We start from the raw sequence: 16,092 nt of genomic DNA on the forward strand, positions 1-16,092 counted from the left end.
AACAGTATAGGCAAATAGTAAGGGAATGTCCATACAGGAAACCGAGAAACGGAGAAACAGGACCACGGAGGAATGAAACCAAAAAATCTTCCGCGCGGTTGATAGCTGCACGGACCCCCCCCCCCCCCCGCCCCCACCCCCCAAAAAAAAAACCACACACACAAAAAACCCCACCACAAAAGCAAACAAACAAACAAACAAACAAACAAACAAACAAACGAAACTATCTGTGCACTTCCCAGAAGAGTGCATAAAAATCGACATGAATCAGAAAACTGTCACTTTTCCATGCTGGTATTCCCCCCCCCCCCCTCCGTTTCTATTAGTAATTTTAAAAAAAGTAATTATAATAGTTCTTTTTTATACATATGCTGATATTTTATTTTGCTTTTCTTTATTTTGATAGCATAGACGTCATATTCACGTGGAATTAAAGACACAGAGACTAGGGCCTACATGATATAACAGAAATAGAAGAAACGAAATAAATTTGTGAAAATTGAGCAAAGCTGTCCAAAAATCAGTAAGTCATGATTGTGATTCTTTTTTTCGTGATAGTATAAATATTCATGACATCACTTTTGTACGTACAATTCAATCAAGTTGCTGAATCTATATTTTCCCCTGAAAGTTCTATTTGTCCTTCTCACGATGAAAAAAAAAAAACATGTCCCTATAAGTCATTAAAGGGACATTCCAGACGATTTTCATAATTTCACATCATGCAGTACATATTGACAACTCCATGTACAGATTTGTAGAATTTATTGTGGTTCTTGAGCAGAGAAACAATACTTTGAAAAACCTTAAACAAATTACACTGAACAAGGATGATGACATAGGAGGATCACATATTTCAGAAGTGTAATTCCATTACAATACCGCTTGCTTACGAGTTCACCTGTGTATAATCTAATGCATGCCTTCTTCTTTTGTTCTGCTTCCTGAGCCCAAAGTCATGCATTCTTATGGTGATTCTGCCATGTCATCATCCTTGTTCATTGCAATTTGTTCTAAATTTTGAAAATATTCTTATTCTTCATCCCAATTATCATAAATTCTGAAACTCTGTCCTCAGTATAACTAATTTAGGGTTGTTCAAATGTAAAAATCTGAAAATCATCCGGAGGTCTCCTTTAAAGACAATAGGGCTATGCATTCATTAAGCATTATTTTGTTGGTTTTGACTACGAATTTGACAAAGGCACCACCGCGTTTCAAGTAATATTCCTCTTGCTGCTCTGAAACTCTATAACTTTCTCTCCTTTGTTGTCTTTGCAAGAGAGGAGTCTTCCTACATGAGGTAAAGGGCTCACACCCATAGATATTTCCCCATAGGGATGTGTGTTAAAAATCAAATTTCAAAAAATTATGTAAAATAGCTGGGAGAAATGAGGTATTTCAGCTTCACTAACCTGTATAAGTGAGACATACCCTTTCATCCATCAAATTTTCAGGGTGGATGAATTCTTCAGTCCAAATTCTGTCCAGGGGTCCGCAAAGCCAGACTACGAGTTCTTGTCACTCAAAAAATCACCTATTTTCCGTACACGTATACCCAATGAAATAATAGTCCCCTCAAATTCCATCAGAAAAGCTTTCATCTTCCAAATTCATACTCAATATCTACAGCTATTCAGTTTTTTTGCCAAACTACATCATTGATTTTTAATCAAATTTTTCCTTCATTTATGTTGGTATCTTTGGTACGAATTTGTGAAGGGGTCTGGGACATTCCATTGTATTTACGGGTGTGAGCCCTAAAGGGTGAGGTATCAAACAAAGAAAAAGACCTTTCAGGTCAATAAGCCAGTTCGGAGTTAGCTCATGGGCACATTGGTACGAATGACCTTTCTTTTTCTCAGCCGGTTAGGGGCACTTCACTCGTTTCCAGAGCGACATAATGCATAGCATAAGCTTTGCGTAACAACTTATGGGATTCATCAATCCTGTTCAAACAAAGAATTAACTTGCGTAGACCAGATGACCACAATGATCGGTCAGTTAACACTTGGGAAAGCATCCATTTCATTATTTTGCATTGAATGAATAACAATCTCTTTCTATTGTTATAGCCAAATACCACTTTTGCTGTCAGGTGGATATGCTAAGCAAGCAGCATTTATAAGGATTTCATGAATAATCACTACATCACAGATGCTTATCCCAGTGAATTTAAAAATCAACATGCCTGTTGGTACGAATGACCTTTTTTCTGCTCATGCGCAAAGTGGAACTGCGAACTGGCTTATTGTATAGAGCTGTGTTGCCTGGGAAATGTATATGTGATTTCATAACAGAAAGATTGCAAAAACAAACAAACAAACAAACAAACAAACAATAAGTGTAAACTCAAGGAGAAGTTACTAATCCCTGGAATCTTGACATTACGGACAAAAGCGTGATTAAGAAAAACACATAAACAACCTGCAACATTACGATCGGTTTTTTTTTTCTTCTTTTCTTATTTGTGTCTTGTCATCACGTGCAGAGGAATGTCTAGGAAGGTGTTTCCAATATCAATATACTTAGAAAGAAAAAACACAAAGGGCGTGAAAATATCAAAGACAAAGGAACAGCGTGCCAGGTGACATAAGGTCGTACAACAATGACACATGAAGGAGAAAGAAAAAGAATTCGGAAAGGAATGACAAGTGGAGGACTGTCGATAGGTACAGCTAGAAGGCAATGCCAGCCCAAACGAGGTCGCGTGCCATCCACGAGAAAACGCATAATCCCTATCGACGTTTTTACCCTTTTTTCTTTCTTTCCCCTAGTCATTACCGGTCCCCTTTGTTCCGTATTGATCGTTTGTGTGTTACTGAGCAGGTGCAAACTGGCTACACAAGTGGACCGCGATACACAACGTACACATGTCCGACATGAGGAGGGAGGACCTTTGCGTTAACGACAAAGGGCCATGGATAGTACCGGACTTGTTGGCTTGTTCAGCGTTCTGTTTTTGTCTTTGTTTGCTCATTGTTCCTGTGGCTGTGGCTTTCTGTGTGTTGTCTTGTTCTTGAAAAAGATCCCATAACCCTGACGTCGAGAATGCAAAATAATTATGACAATGATAACAATAGTAATAATAACAATGTCAATTTATAAAACGCAAAACCTATGTACCTATATTCTTCTGCGCCGCAAATACCATAGCACAAATACCAATGATAACACTGCATGGCAAATGAAGCGACATTCGAACCATTCACACATTTTGGTGTTTCATGAAGTATATTGTTTTCAGACGTCCAGCCAACCGCTATATAATTATACTTACAGTAACGCCCTTATTGCATTGCTTGAAGACACACTGTTATTAATTTTGTTCGCCCATAAGTACGAGAAGATAATGGTACAGGCAACTGCCAGAAATCTGATTTGTGAAAGTATGTGTTTTGTGTGTTGTATGGTGTGTGTGTGTGTGTGCGTGTGTGTGTGTGTGTGTGTGTGTGTGTGCGTGTGCGTGTGCGCGTGCGTGCATTTGATTAAAGACAGAAGATAAATTTCAAGATAAAACCCATATTCTATCAAGGTACCATAAACATCAGTTTTTATAGGTAACGTTTGCATTTCCACCATATTTCACTTTATCGCAAATATGAAATGATTAGCAATAATTGGTGATATGATATTCACTCCGATGGGTCCCTTCATTAAGGTCTGTCTATGCTAAATGTGAGTTTATTGGGGTTTGCGTGCTGGATGATAATCAGGCTAAAAGATTGCTGGACGATCCTATAATTTTGATAGGGGTGAATTACATGGCTTCTCGACCAATTGGCGAGAAAATGCTCTTTGCTGAGTTACTGTTCGTACTATTGTGAATAGAATGACCCTAAGGAAAACTTATGAGAAGTGGGTTAAGATTCCATGCTTAGGTTACTCAGTATTCCGTCCAAAGGAGTAATGTTCCCATTAAATTCGAAATACTCTTTTTTTTCACAACGGTGTGGTATGTCACTGGATAATTAATGTTTGACGGGGCCCATCAGCAAAAACTGCTCCTCGTTATATGTCTCATGAAAATGTCAGCATGAAGTAACATCAGAACCTTTGTTTGAATTGGATATCTTGTTTTATCTTAGTAGTGAGTAACCGTTTTGGTTATTAATTCTATAGTGTATTCAGGGAGGTGAGAGGTAGAGAGTTTCCGTTTCAAACTCCTGTATGCACCTGGTTCCTCGCCACGCGAACAAAGAACCAAAATACTTCTTCGCCCCCCTGCTCACTAATCGACGCGTCCTCCACAATTGCTCCATCTCGCCTGCTCTGCTCGCCTGTGTGCATTCTCCAACCAAACGGAGGAAAGCATAGAAACGGGTTCATTTTGTGATGGAAATACGTACTTTGTTGTGATGAATTATGCACACTCATTTGCATAGGACCTAGCTTCTGTCAGATCACGTCGTAGGGTTTCTTTTCTGATCAGAAAAAAAAAAGGCTTCTCCACAGCTCCAGCCGTTCGACTTGTTTGTGTCGTCCGCCTGGGTCGTGTGCGTACGTGTGTCTTGTGAACGCTTTATTTCGGTGCCAGTGTAATTCTTGGTTGATCTTCGTCGAAAACTGTAAAATCCATGCAATACATTTTAAATAGGTGTACTTCCATTTTTTGTAGCATCTTTACACTATCTAGGCACGGGCGCGAGTTTGTGGTAATATCGCTTATGTGTCAAACAGTTCCATCATCCCTGTAAACATCTCCACGGCAATCGGGAGGACTATACTACTTTCTCATATCGGCAACACACGTACACGCGCACGCCCGGAAATTTCTCCTCCTCCTGTCACCTCTTGCATCCAATATGACGAACATGGCAGCCACACAGCTAGCAAGCGCCCCTGACACACAGCAACCCACCGGCAACCAAGTCTCGCAATCAGGCAAGCCCAACGGAGTCTCTTGTGCACCCCAGACCATTCCAATGAAAGACCATGACGCTATCAAATTATTTGTGGGACAGATACCTAGGAACCTGGAGGAGAAAGACCTGCGACCCATCTTCGAAGAATATGGACGCATCTACGAGTTGACAGTACTCAGGGACAGATACACCGGCGTGCACAAAGGTGTGATGATGTTCTGTGTAGACCTATGGCCTTGGTATAGAAAATGAATAACAAGGAACTTGATGTTATATTAAATGTTAGTGGCGGCACCTTAGTGGCTTATTATGTTTCATTATAAATTTGTGTTTCGAATTTCTGCCATTTGCATGCTCCTCAACTGTTGATGCTTGCATGAGGTTCACATGAGCAAAGGTCATGGTGCTGCTTCTGATTCTGCTTTGTTGTTTGTTGTTTGTTTTTGTTTTTGTTTTTATTTTTGTTTAATTGATTGGTTCTATTTGGTTCTCCTGGAAGTGGTTGTGCAGACCATTGCCTTTCTGTGCAGATTGGAGCTATGGATAAAGAACCCAAGGCAGGGAAGTGTGTGTTAGATACACAATACAAGTCCCTGACCCAACATAATGATGTTAATAATGCTTGATATTCACAATATTATTATTACCATTTTTTTTTTTTTTTTGTGACGTAACATACTGCAGAAGAAGGGCATGCTCAGTTGGTATCACTTTCCATCACTCAGAATAATTGGAAAAGAAAGTCTGTAAGTCATAAATTTGCAAAATGATTATCTGTTTGTTTTTGTCATCTTGCCCCTTTGAATATGACAGGCTGTGCCTTCTTGACATATTGTGACAGAGACAGTGCCATCCGTGCACAGAAGGCTCTCCATGAACAGAAGACGTTGCCTGGGGTATGTATGTGGAAGCCATTCCTTCATGTCTATATGAGAGTTTTCTGTCCCCATGTGAGTCGACTTTGTCTGCCATTGTAAGTTGACCCCTTGTCCCTTAGCTTAGCTGGCGCGGCACTGAATGCTACTATAGGTAGTATCAATCAATGCCACAAAGACCCATTCATACTGGCAGTAGAGTAGCTCTTTTTTTCCCATGCTCTTTGTCATGTACCCAAAAGCTGGGCTGCTATGAAGATCTTGAATACAGTAGCAAGTAAACCTTCTAGTAAAAAGTAACTGTCCAAAATAACTTCCCTCTTTGTTTTGGCACGCGAAAAGGCTTGGTTGAATTAGTGTGTAAGTGCAATGAGGTGTATCTTGTTTGCCAGGTTTCTTTATCACATTGTCTGGCATCTGATAGTTGATGCCACTTCATTCATTGAACCAGAGAGGTGTTTATTGCACTCCACTGTACCCACCTAGCATCACTCTTTATTGCTTCCAAAGAAGCTGTGACTAGTACAAATTTTGTCACTGGTGCACTGTGTTGCTTGAATTTTATCTGTTAACTTTGTATTGACTCTGCTTTATTAATTCGTCACTTATGTGACAAGAAAATGCAGATGTGCATAAATGTGACAGAGTTTTGCAATACTTAATAGAAATTAGATATTCACACTGTGGTGTTACCAAGGCTTTCTAAGATAGGTTTCTGCCTAACATGTGTTTACTATTATTTTCGAGGCATTTATCTCTAAGCGGGGTATTCTTTGTATTGTGGTGATCACAGATATTTTCTCACTCAAAATTACGCATTCAGAATATTTTAAAAAGACAAGTCTTTTCATACTACATGTCAACACAAGTGTAGGGTAGGCCTATATTACATTGCTGTTAATGTAAAGAAAAAAATGGCAAGAAATTGGCTAGTCAGAACTAGTTTTGATAAGACAAGTTGAAGAATGGCAGGCTGGCAAATGTTATCAGGCATTGAAATGATATCACTTGACTCAATTTTGAAGAGGTATTAGAGAACTTGCTTTAATAGTTTCATTATGTATATATATATTTCGATCTGAAAATGTTTAACAGTTTTTTTGTGTCTTTAAGGATTCTTTCATCTCTGTTCTTAAATTTCATATGTGATTTGACCATAGAAAAGAAATAATCCTAATGTAACAGTGCAATTCCGCACATGTTCTGTAAATACCTTCTAGGCAATCAGCCCCCCCCCCCCCCCCCCCCGAAATAAAATGTTGAAGTTTCATTAAAAGGTATCGTTTACCATGGGGAGCAGAGTTTTGAAAATGTTTGAGTTATCACATTTGATGCATATGTGTACATCAGTTGTATCACAAAACATTCTATCATATATAAAGATTTCACAATAAAGCCAAGAATATAAGGAAATATCACTATTTTTCTAAACCATAACTTTATACGGTTTATTAGAGAAACAACTGTATCATAGCTATTGTTCACATTTTATAATTTAATGATTCTTTTACATTGATTATACTGATCAACATTTTTACATTGGTTGTTTCTATCCCTAACAGGCTAACTCACATTTTAGAACTATTTTAAAACACTAAAGCAGGGTTTTTGCTTCAGCTGCAAATGGTAAATAATGCCTTTAAGATTGGACGTGAATACGAACTGTTAAAAAATTCAAAGCTTCAAATGAATAGCAAAGTGATACTTTCATTTCAGAAAAATAGCCCCCTTAAATATCTACAATGTGAAAAACAAGACTACAAAAAAGGAACAAAAATTGAACCACCATACATACTTGCTTTCTGTAGACAAGTCTTTATGTTCAGATACTCTGAGACACTTGATCGGCAAAAACACATTACGGTTACAGACTTATGGAAAACAGTACTTATAGCTAAACCATTTTAAAGAATTTTTTACTCTCCTTCATAAATTTATTTTTTCATTAATTTCTTTATTCATTTGTTTGCTCATTTTTAAAGATAGACTGGATAGCCTGTTCATGTACACTGTACATGGTGTTCCACAGGGCCCTGTGATATAAAATACAGAAATTTTCGGACATAGAAATTCCACAACTCAAATTTAACAGTAGAACATAAAAGTGTATGTTCTAGATTTTTATCTAAGTTGTCAAAGTACAGTTTCAAATCAGTGACTTGTACGTATTTTGTGTTTATTGATGTTCATGAGCATTTTTGCAAAATATGCATTGTTAACATGTTTTCTTGTTTTTCCCATCACCTTTCCTGTGCTCCTTTGTTAGAAGAGATTCATTGCTAAGTACACATGTATTCATACAATAATAGCAAAGAACAAATCTTTGTAATTATGTGGGGGTGGTGAAAAGTGGAAACTGTGTTCCTTTACAAATGATAAGATGAATTAGCAGTATGTCATGATATTCATCTGTTTCTGTCAGTTTGATGCCATAAATATCATTGATAACTGCTACTTTTCAGTTGGACTCTTGAGGATACCAGTAATATATTTTGTTGTTTCCCCAGTTTATTGCTTAGGAATTACAGTTTCATTGGCAAAAATGCTTGAATATTGGCTAAGAAGATGACTAATGCTGAAAATGTGTACCTGATCTCAGGAGAGACTGCAGTGAAGATCAAAGCAAGCCAGTTTTCTTTTGTTACCATCCTGACACTATTGAACTTTGGTCATCCTTAATTAAAAAACAAGTGGTGTGGGAACAGAATCTGTATTGAGCTGTATTGCATTCATGAATGTTAGATTTTTGTCGTTGAGGATGCAAGGAAACATCAAAGCGGTCACATGTAATTGATGTAAAGCAAGTGAAAGAATAATATGAAGGGGAGTGGATGCAGAGACATTTGTAGAACACATCAGTGAAGTTTGAGAAAGTTAAGTCAGATTATTGGTTCAAAAGTTATGAATACCGGTATTTAAAGTTTTGGCACTGGCATCACTTGATAAACGACTAGCTCAGTTTATGATGTTGCAGTTAGGACACCAACATAAAGAATTCCACGAACCTTTAAGTTAAAGGTACTGTTTACCATTGGTAGTAGTGATTTAAAATGTTCAAGATATCACATTTGATGCCAATGTGTTTATGCAAAGCTTAAACTGTAAGGAGATATCACTATTTTTTTCAGTAAACCATAACTGTAGATGGTTTAGTCTAGAAATGTTTTTATATAACTATTGTTCATATTTTGTATATTTAACAAAGTTTAACATTAATTATACTGATTCAAATTTTTACATCTTGGTTGTTTATATCCCAACTCACATTTTAGAAGCACTAAAGCTGGGTTTTTGTTTCACCTGCAAATGGTAAATTATTCTTTATATTACTCCTTTGTCTTGTGAATGTGGTAAGCCAAGTGCTTCACCTCTTTGCTAGCTGTCCAGCCGTAACATCACAACTCGTAGTTTTCTTAGCAAGCGATGGCAATACCGTAACTTTAAAAATTTCCAACTTTTGAATGGATTGTTGGATTTTCCTCAAACTGAATATGTTCCACTTCTATTTCTACATTCAGTCAATCCACGTAATAATTATTTGTGTTCTATATCTCTCACAATTTATTTCTTGTTCACTGATTTGTTGAGAACACTGAAAGTGACAAAGCATATTTCCACTATGAAATTCCTTACGGTATCCCATCAAGATATTCATGTTCTATTATCACCCTCAGAGGGAAATAGTAAAATAAATAAATCCTGCTGATGATTATAAGTAAATGTACTGTCACTAGAAATGCATATTTTATATGCAGCCTTCTTCTGGATTCCTCATCCTTAAAAGAAGGATGTATTCGAATTTTACTTGCACATTGCACACCTTTATTGTAAATAGAGTTCATCACTGTAGTGCCTCCCATCAACACACGAGTAGTTCATTCCCAGTATACTGTAAAACACAATATATTTGCGGCATGAAAATTTCGCGAATTGGAGCCGAGGGCCTTTCTCGCAGCATGAAATTTTCGCGACTTGCCACTGACATCCAATGCATATATACATCTGTAGTGTAGGCAAGAACTTTCGCGTGTATTTTAATTTTGCGAATGTTGCCGCTCGCGAAATTCGCGAAATTAAAAAGCACGCGAACATTCCTCGTTTTACAGTAGCTTTTTGGAGCTGCAAGAGGGGTTACATTACCACTATCAAGTATCAAGTAGTTAGTGTATGAGACAATATCGCAGACCGCTCAACTTGATTAACTCCCTACATCATGAGTATACAGTATAGTTTTTTTGACCGAACATGATGTCTTTGCTTTGCGAGAAGACAGGTTAGGTTTTCCGGGTACAAATAAATGAGTATCGCACAGTGCAGGTGATGACTTATATGTGTAATTTTGTGAGTTGAAGGAATGGACTTGGGTGATTGGTCAACTGCTCATTGTAAACAGCACCTCATCAGTAAATCCCACATACTTTACTGTTACTCTTGAAACTAGAAAAGCACTTGGAGAGTTGCAGACCTCCACCAAGCAACTCATTTCCACGCATACAAGCATGCTGAAAATTGCCCAATTTCACAATATAGAAGCCTTTTGTTTATTAGCTTCCTGCTGCACGGCTCCTCGAGCAGAGCATGTGCTCTAGTTTGTGTATGCCTCATATATGCACTGCTTGAACTATAACTCATTGACCCTATATACCAAAAGATCAAAAATCCTTGGAATCGATGGAAATTCCCAGATCACTACCAAAATTTAATCATCTGTTCCTTGTCTTAATTATCAACTTTTCCTGCAAGTTTCATTCAAATCCGTTCTCAACTTTTTGAGATATTTTGCAAACAGACAAAAAAACAAACAAACAAACGTCAATGAAAACGTAACCTCTTTCCTTGGCGGAGACAGTAATTATATCCAGGCCATTGTTAAGGTACCGGTTTTAAAAACTATGTGCCTTTGGTGACTTCATAGTACTTACTATTTTCCTTCGGGCTGTGCCCCTCTGAAAATCATGTTGCTGAAGTCACCTCGTGCACAGAGTTTTACCAGACCCTTTTAGATCTGGTATATTTGTATCCCCTCTAATGCATCCAAAATGCTATCACAGATAGCCGAGTCCTTAGAACTGCCTCAAAGGAGAGTGAGATATGTGTTGGAGGTATTCCTCTGTGCTGTCATGAAACAAAACAAACATGATGCCATCCGTATTCACCTCACTTATTTATAGACAGTAAAACCCTCAATATACCAGCTGGTAGAAGGTGTGATTGATACACAACAAGAGTAAATCTGTGTGCAGAAATGCAGACTGTGTGCAGGAGTGCAGAATGTGGTACTTATTGGGCATGTTTGATGATTCATAAATTTATTTCTCAAAATTTTAGAGACTTAAAATGACATGTCAATTTCCAGTTCTCTCTGAGCTACTGAGTACCATGTGCATTGATGTACTTCCTTGTGGTGGTGATAATTAATACTGTAAACACAGAAATTTGAGCGGTACATTAATGTTCACGTATTTCACGCTACTTCTGGCTAGCGCGAATCCTAAAACCTGCGAAAATATCTTTTTCACAATTTTCTCTGCACATTGTGAATGGATTGACAATCGTGCATCACAAATTTAACAACCCATGAATATGGTTTTGAGCCGCACAGCACGAAAAATTAACCATGCTAAAATATCGACATTTACATTACTCAGCTAACATTCAATTATCCCTGCATGATAATCAATTGTAAGACCTTAAGATGTAATTTTTTTAAATGTCCAGTGTTCTGATTTTTTTCTTCTTCAATAAACTGGAATACAGAACTGAGGGGTACAGTTAGTACATCAACAAATATACTATAAAAATTGATAATTTTAACTTTATTTTCCATGCTGGGCCAGGTAAAATGAATTTCTTGTGTTTTTAATTCCATGGAATCAAGACATTTAATAGTGGTACATATAAGAAGCAAAAATATTTGTGTACTTTTATTTTCACTCTAGTTTTTGGTCCCGTGAAATGCGCAAGAATTTCGTAACCACAACAATCTCTACTTTTACAGTAGTACTTTCATTTGCATGTAATCCATAGAACTCTATGGTAGAAATGCCTTTAGAATTATTCATTATTTAAGTCCAAAGGGAGTATATTCTGAGAATAGTGGTAAAACCTTGTAAAAGTCATGTACTCTATAGTTTATGGAACTAGTGTGGGTGAATGGAAAAACAGTGAAGTTATTTTTTTAAGTACATCTTTGTGTACCTTTTGAAATGCCAAATAACAGTTTACAAATTAGTATGAGAATGTTTACCCAGATCATCATCAGTCCTTTGTTTTGTTCTCTGTACTCATTCCATTTTGTCAGAAAATAGGCAGGATGTAGTGCACTATAAGGTAAAGAATTTTGTAATGGCACAGTTTGAAATTGCTGTCCATCAAAAAACAACAACAAAACAACAACACACACAAAAGAGTTTGTTGATAACCTCAAGCTCAAACTAACTAAAGATGAGAGACTCCAGGTACAGCATAGCACTGCTTGAAACAATTTAGTTGCTCTTTAAAATTGTGCACATAACTTTTAGGTAGCTGAAATCGTAAGCTTGTGGCAAGACTAGAAATCTGATTTATTCCATTTTTCCATTTTACCAAGATGTTTTCAGTAGGTATGCTGTGCATGTAACCCAATCCCAGCCAAAAATTGGTTTCCAGGGCAAAAGAGATTGTGAACAGGAAGAAAAGAACCGGATGAGACAGAGACTGCCTTTCTAAGCTACAAGTGAGATGTAGTGCATCAGTTGTAATACAAGATGGTCCACCATTAGTCATGAGATCAAGGATAATGCCATTCTCCATAAGACAGAAATATGGTAAAGAATATAAATGGAAACTTTTAATTGTCAAGGAAGGGGCAGAAAAGTGGGGATGGGGATCAAGTAGAAGCTCAAGCTGCAACAGAAACTGATGGCATCACTTTCATATCTCCCATGTGGCCATGTGATGCTTCTTTTGTGATTGAATTCGGCGAAGCACCCGTCAGGCTGCTCTGTTAGCCTGCAACCCATGATCATGGAGTCACATTTCACATTAGCCTAAGAAATTTGATGCATGGCCACTGTGAGGGAGCCCTGCATGGTGTGTGGTGGTGTATGCATTTTGCAATCATCCTGATATGGCTTGCAATAGTACCACTTTGATTGGGTTTCACCTGTTCCTGAAGATTGATTAATATTCCTGAAATGTTTCTTGAAGTTCCACTGAGATAGTGCACATTGTCAGTTAGCAGGTGTTCTGACATGATGCTATAATACAATAGTGGCACCAGTAGTGCCAATGAGGTAAGAAGATATGTTTGAAACATAACTGAATAGACGTTTACTGTATGGATGACCAAATAATTACATGATCCAATAAAGGTAATTAAGATGAAACATTTTACTGTCCAAGAGTAGTAGCTAAATGAAAAGGGAAAGACTAAGCAACATCCCATAATGCTTGCATGTGGTTACTCTTGGGACATTCAAAATTAGTTGCATGGGGGGGGGGGGGGAATACAATCTTTTTATTCATTTTGTAAATAAACTTATTGAGAAATAAAGGCTATGCGGAAGGGGATTGATGCAATGCTCAACACAAAGGCTCTTTGCAATTATGTTGTTATTTTAAGTCTGTTTTTAATTCATATGTATGCTTAACTCTTGTTACCCTTGGCATTATATAATCTGATGCAATAGATTGATTGTCATTTCATTATACTTTGTTCTTGGTAAAACAAATCCAACTTGGGAGGTTCAATAGAGAGTGTTTCTCTGGATCCATTAGTTACTGTAAAGCAAGATATTTTGGTGGCATAAAATATTTGCAAATTGGAGCTTTCATCCTTTTTGGCAGCATGGCATTTTCTTGAATTGCCACTGCCATTCAATGTATAGTGTAGACAGAAACTTTTGCATACATTTTAATTTTGCAAATCTTGACTCTCAAGAAATTCTTGAAATTAAAATGCATGCGGAACATTTGTGGTTGTACAGTGCAGACTGTCTCTTCATGTCATTTTAGGCAAGTTCTCTGTGAAGTACTACACTGTATACATAAACATGGTACATTGTAGATATATTGCCAAAACCTCCTTGGTTCCTCTGCACTTACTCCTGAAATGCTAGGCGACCATGAAACTGGTTTGGTCCATCCCCTGCATGCCCATAAAAGTACATCGAAGAGCCAAATGGTTGGCTGCCAGATGAGCATGGAAGGAGGGTCTCTGAAAGTCATGCCATGACACTAGTGATGCCAATGACAAAATCAATGGCAGAAACCACAGTAGAAAACTGCCAAAAAGTGAGCAACTGAAACCTGCTGCATGTTCAGGTGATATTAATGATAACGTTATTAGTGTGTTACATGTGAACTTTGATGACATAAAGAAATATGACAATAGATTTCAGAAATGTCAGGTTCTAGGTGTTTTTGTTAAGGGTTTCTTACGTGGTCCCTTATAATTTCTTAGGAAACAGCTTCACAAATGGTCTGAAAGGCTGCTTTACAACAAGCTGTACACCTAAAGTTGAATTCCAAGACCAAGATTTCCTCATTGATCATGCTGCAATGCCCTCACTGTTACAATATGTGTAGGCCTACCGAAAATCAACCTTTTATGAGCCAGCTGGAGGTGATATGGAGGTGTCTACCAAATGAGATCATGGGTTCATCTGGCACTTTCTGGGATGCCATGAAATATGTTGTGTTTTGAGACTGTTGTTACCTGTTTTATCCCCAATAGATTTTGTTGCAAATTCATTTATTCATCAACAACACATAACAGCTGTTATGAGTTGATAATGTAACAAGTATGACCCCTCTTCCTAAAAGTGTTCTTGTTGAGGTTTGTATTCCCACTTTAATATAATTTGTACAAAAGTTAATTCCTGTTTGATTTCATGAACCAAAGATTAACTTGGAACAGTAAAGGTTACTGTACAGTATCTAATCTGCTGTTGGGTAATTGCAGTAAATGGACTTCCTGAAAATACACAAAAGTTTAGGGCCATAATTTGTTATTTGCATGAAAGTGAAGAGATGTTCTCCAATTTGTAAAAGTTTGGTTGTGCTGACTTTAATTGAGCCAGCTTAAGCATGGCATGGATTACAGTTTGAATGTTGTCGTTTTGTAATTATGTTGAGTCATAAAAGCCTCTGTTTTCCCTACATTAAAGAATGCCTTGCCTCATTTTGCCGTTCATACTAAAGTGATTAGGAATCACAGTATTCAGTTGGATTAATTTGATACTCATGTCAAGCATTAATTATGGCTTTGGCAACTGAAACACTATATTCAAGTAAAATCGTCTTATGAGATGGCAGACACAATGTTGTAGTGCAGACCCCCCTCCTCCCCCCCCCCCCCCCCCCCCAAAAAAAAAGAGTGGATGGCGTGTTACGCGTAATCTGCATAGCAGGGAGATGTCTTAGTTTAACCTCTGCGACCCTCTCCCCCATGTGTGGAGCATTGCTGCCATTCCTGGCATTTGGCAGACAATTGGAGACTTGCTGAGAGCTGATTCGTGCTGTAACTTTCCTGCAGAAACCTATTTTAGACAGAGCTGATATCCCTCACATATGATGGTCGGCAGCAATACTTTTACTAAGTACTGTATGATAGCTACTTTGGCTTAACTCCATTTGCACATTTTTAATGTATATATGATGTCACTGGTACTTGAAGGGTGGAAAGAACAAAGCATTGGAGCAGTAAGAGAGAAGACACAAGATCAAAGCAGTTTGAGATTGCTTTACACTTCTTGTGAGAACTTAGATGTATTGCTTACCATTGGGAGTGCCTCAGTGATTTTAAAAATGTTAGAGTTATCACATTATTTTGATGCATGTGTAGGTCATTTGTATTACAAAAGATCCTACCACAAAAATTTCGCAATAAAGTCTAAAATATAAAGAGATATCACTATTTTTCTCATTAAACCATAACTGTAGACGGTTTATTCTAAAAACAATTTTATGATAACTATTGTTCACATTTTATATTGAACAATACTTAACATTAATCATACTGATTCAAATGTTAACATTGGTTGTTTCTATCCCTAACTCACATTTAGAACTATTTTGAAGCACCAAAGCTGGGTTTCTGTTTCATCTGCAAATGGTAAATAATGCCTTTAATGTACAATAAACACCTACTTGATATTTATCATTCACAGCTAAGCACATAACTTTTCCCATTTTGTTTATTTTTCCCTTTGTACATTTTTTTTTCAAATGTCAATCATCCTTAGAATTGAAAATGGAATGAATAAAAGTGCATCAAGTGGATCTGTTACACATGGATAATGACTTAGTGAACTATGACACTTTGATTGCCCAGTGTATTGTGTGCTATGGTAGCAGCCCTGCATGGACAG

General features: G+C 37.4%; 1 protein-coding gene across 1 annotated transcript in view; it reads left to right on the forward strand.

Annotated features, from left to right (window-relative positions):
• Positions 1–4,493: 4,493 nt before the first annotated feature.
• Positions 4,494–16,092, forward strand: part of LOC139740589 (CUGBP Elav-like family member 4) — a 121,271-nt gene continuing 109,672 nt past the window's right edge. Inside the window, exons 1-2 of the mRNA XM_071651176.1 lie at positions 4,494–5,070; positions 5,679–5,761. Coding sequence (XP_071507277.1) covers positions 4,806–5,070; positions 5,679–5,761 — 348 coding nt within the window. The 5' untranslated portion in view covers positions 4,494–4,805. The remainder of the gene's footprint in view (positions 5,071–5,678; positions 5,762–16,092) is intronic.

Source organism: Diadema antillarum, unplaced genomic scaffold, assembly GCF_040938485.1.
Source record: "Diadema antillarum isolate AM-2024a unplaced genomic scaffold, OU_Dant_1.0 seq00000862_RagTag, whole genome shotgun sequence".
NCBI classification, from domain to species: Eukaryota; Metazoa; Echinodermata; class Echinoidea; order Diadematoida; family Diadematidae; genus Diadema; species Diadema antillarum.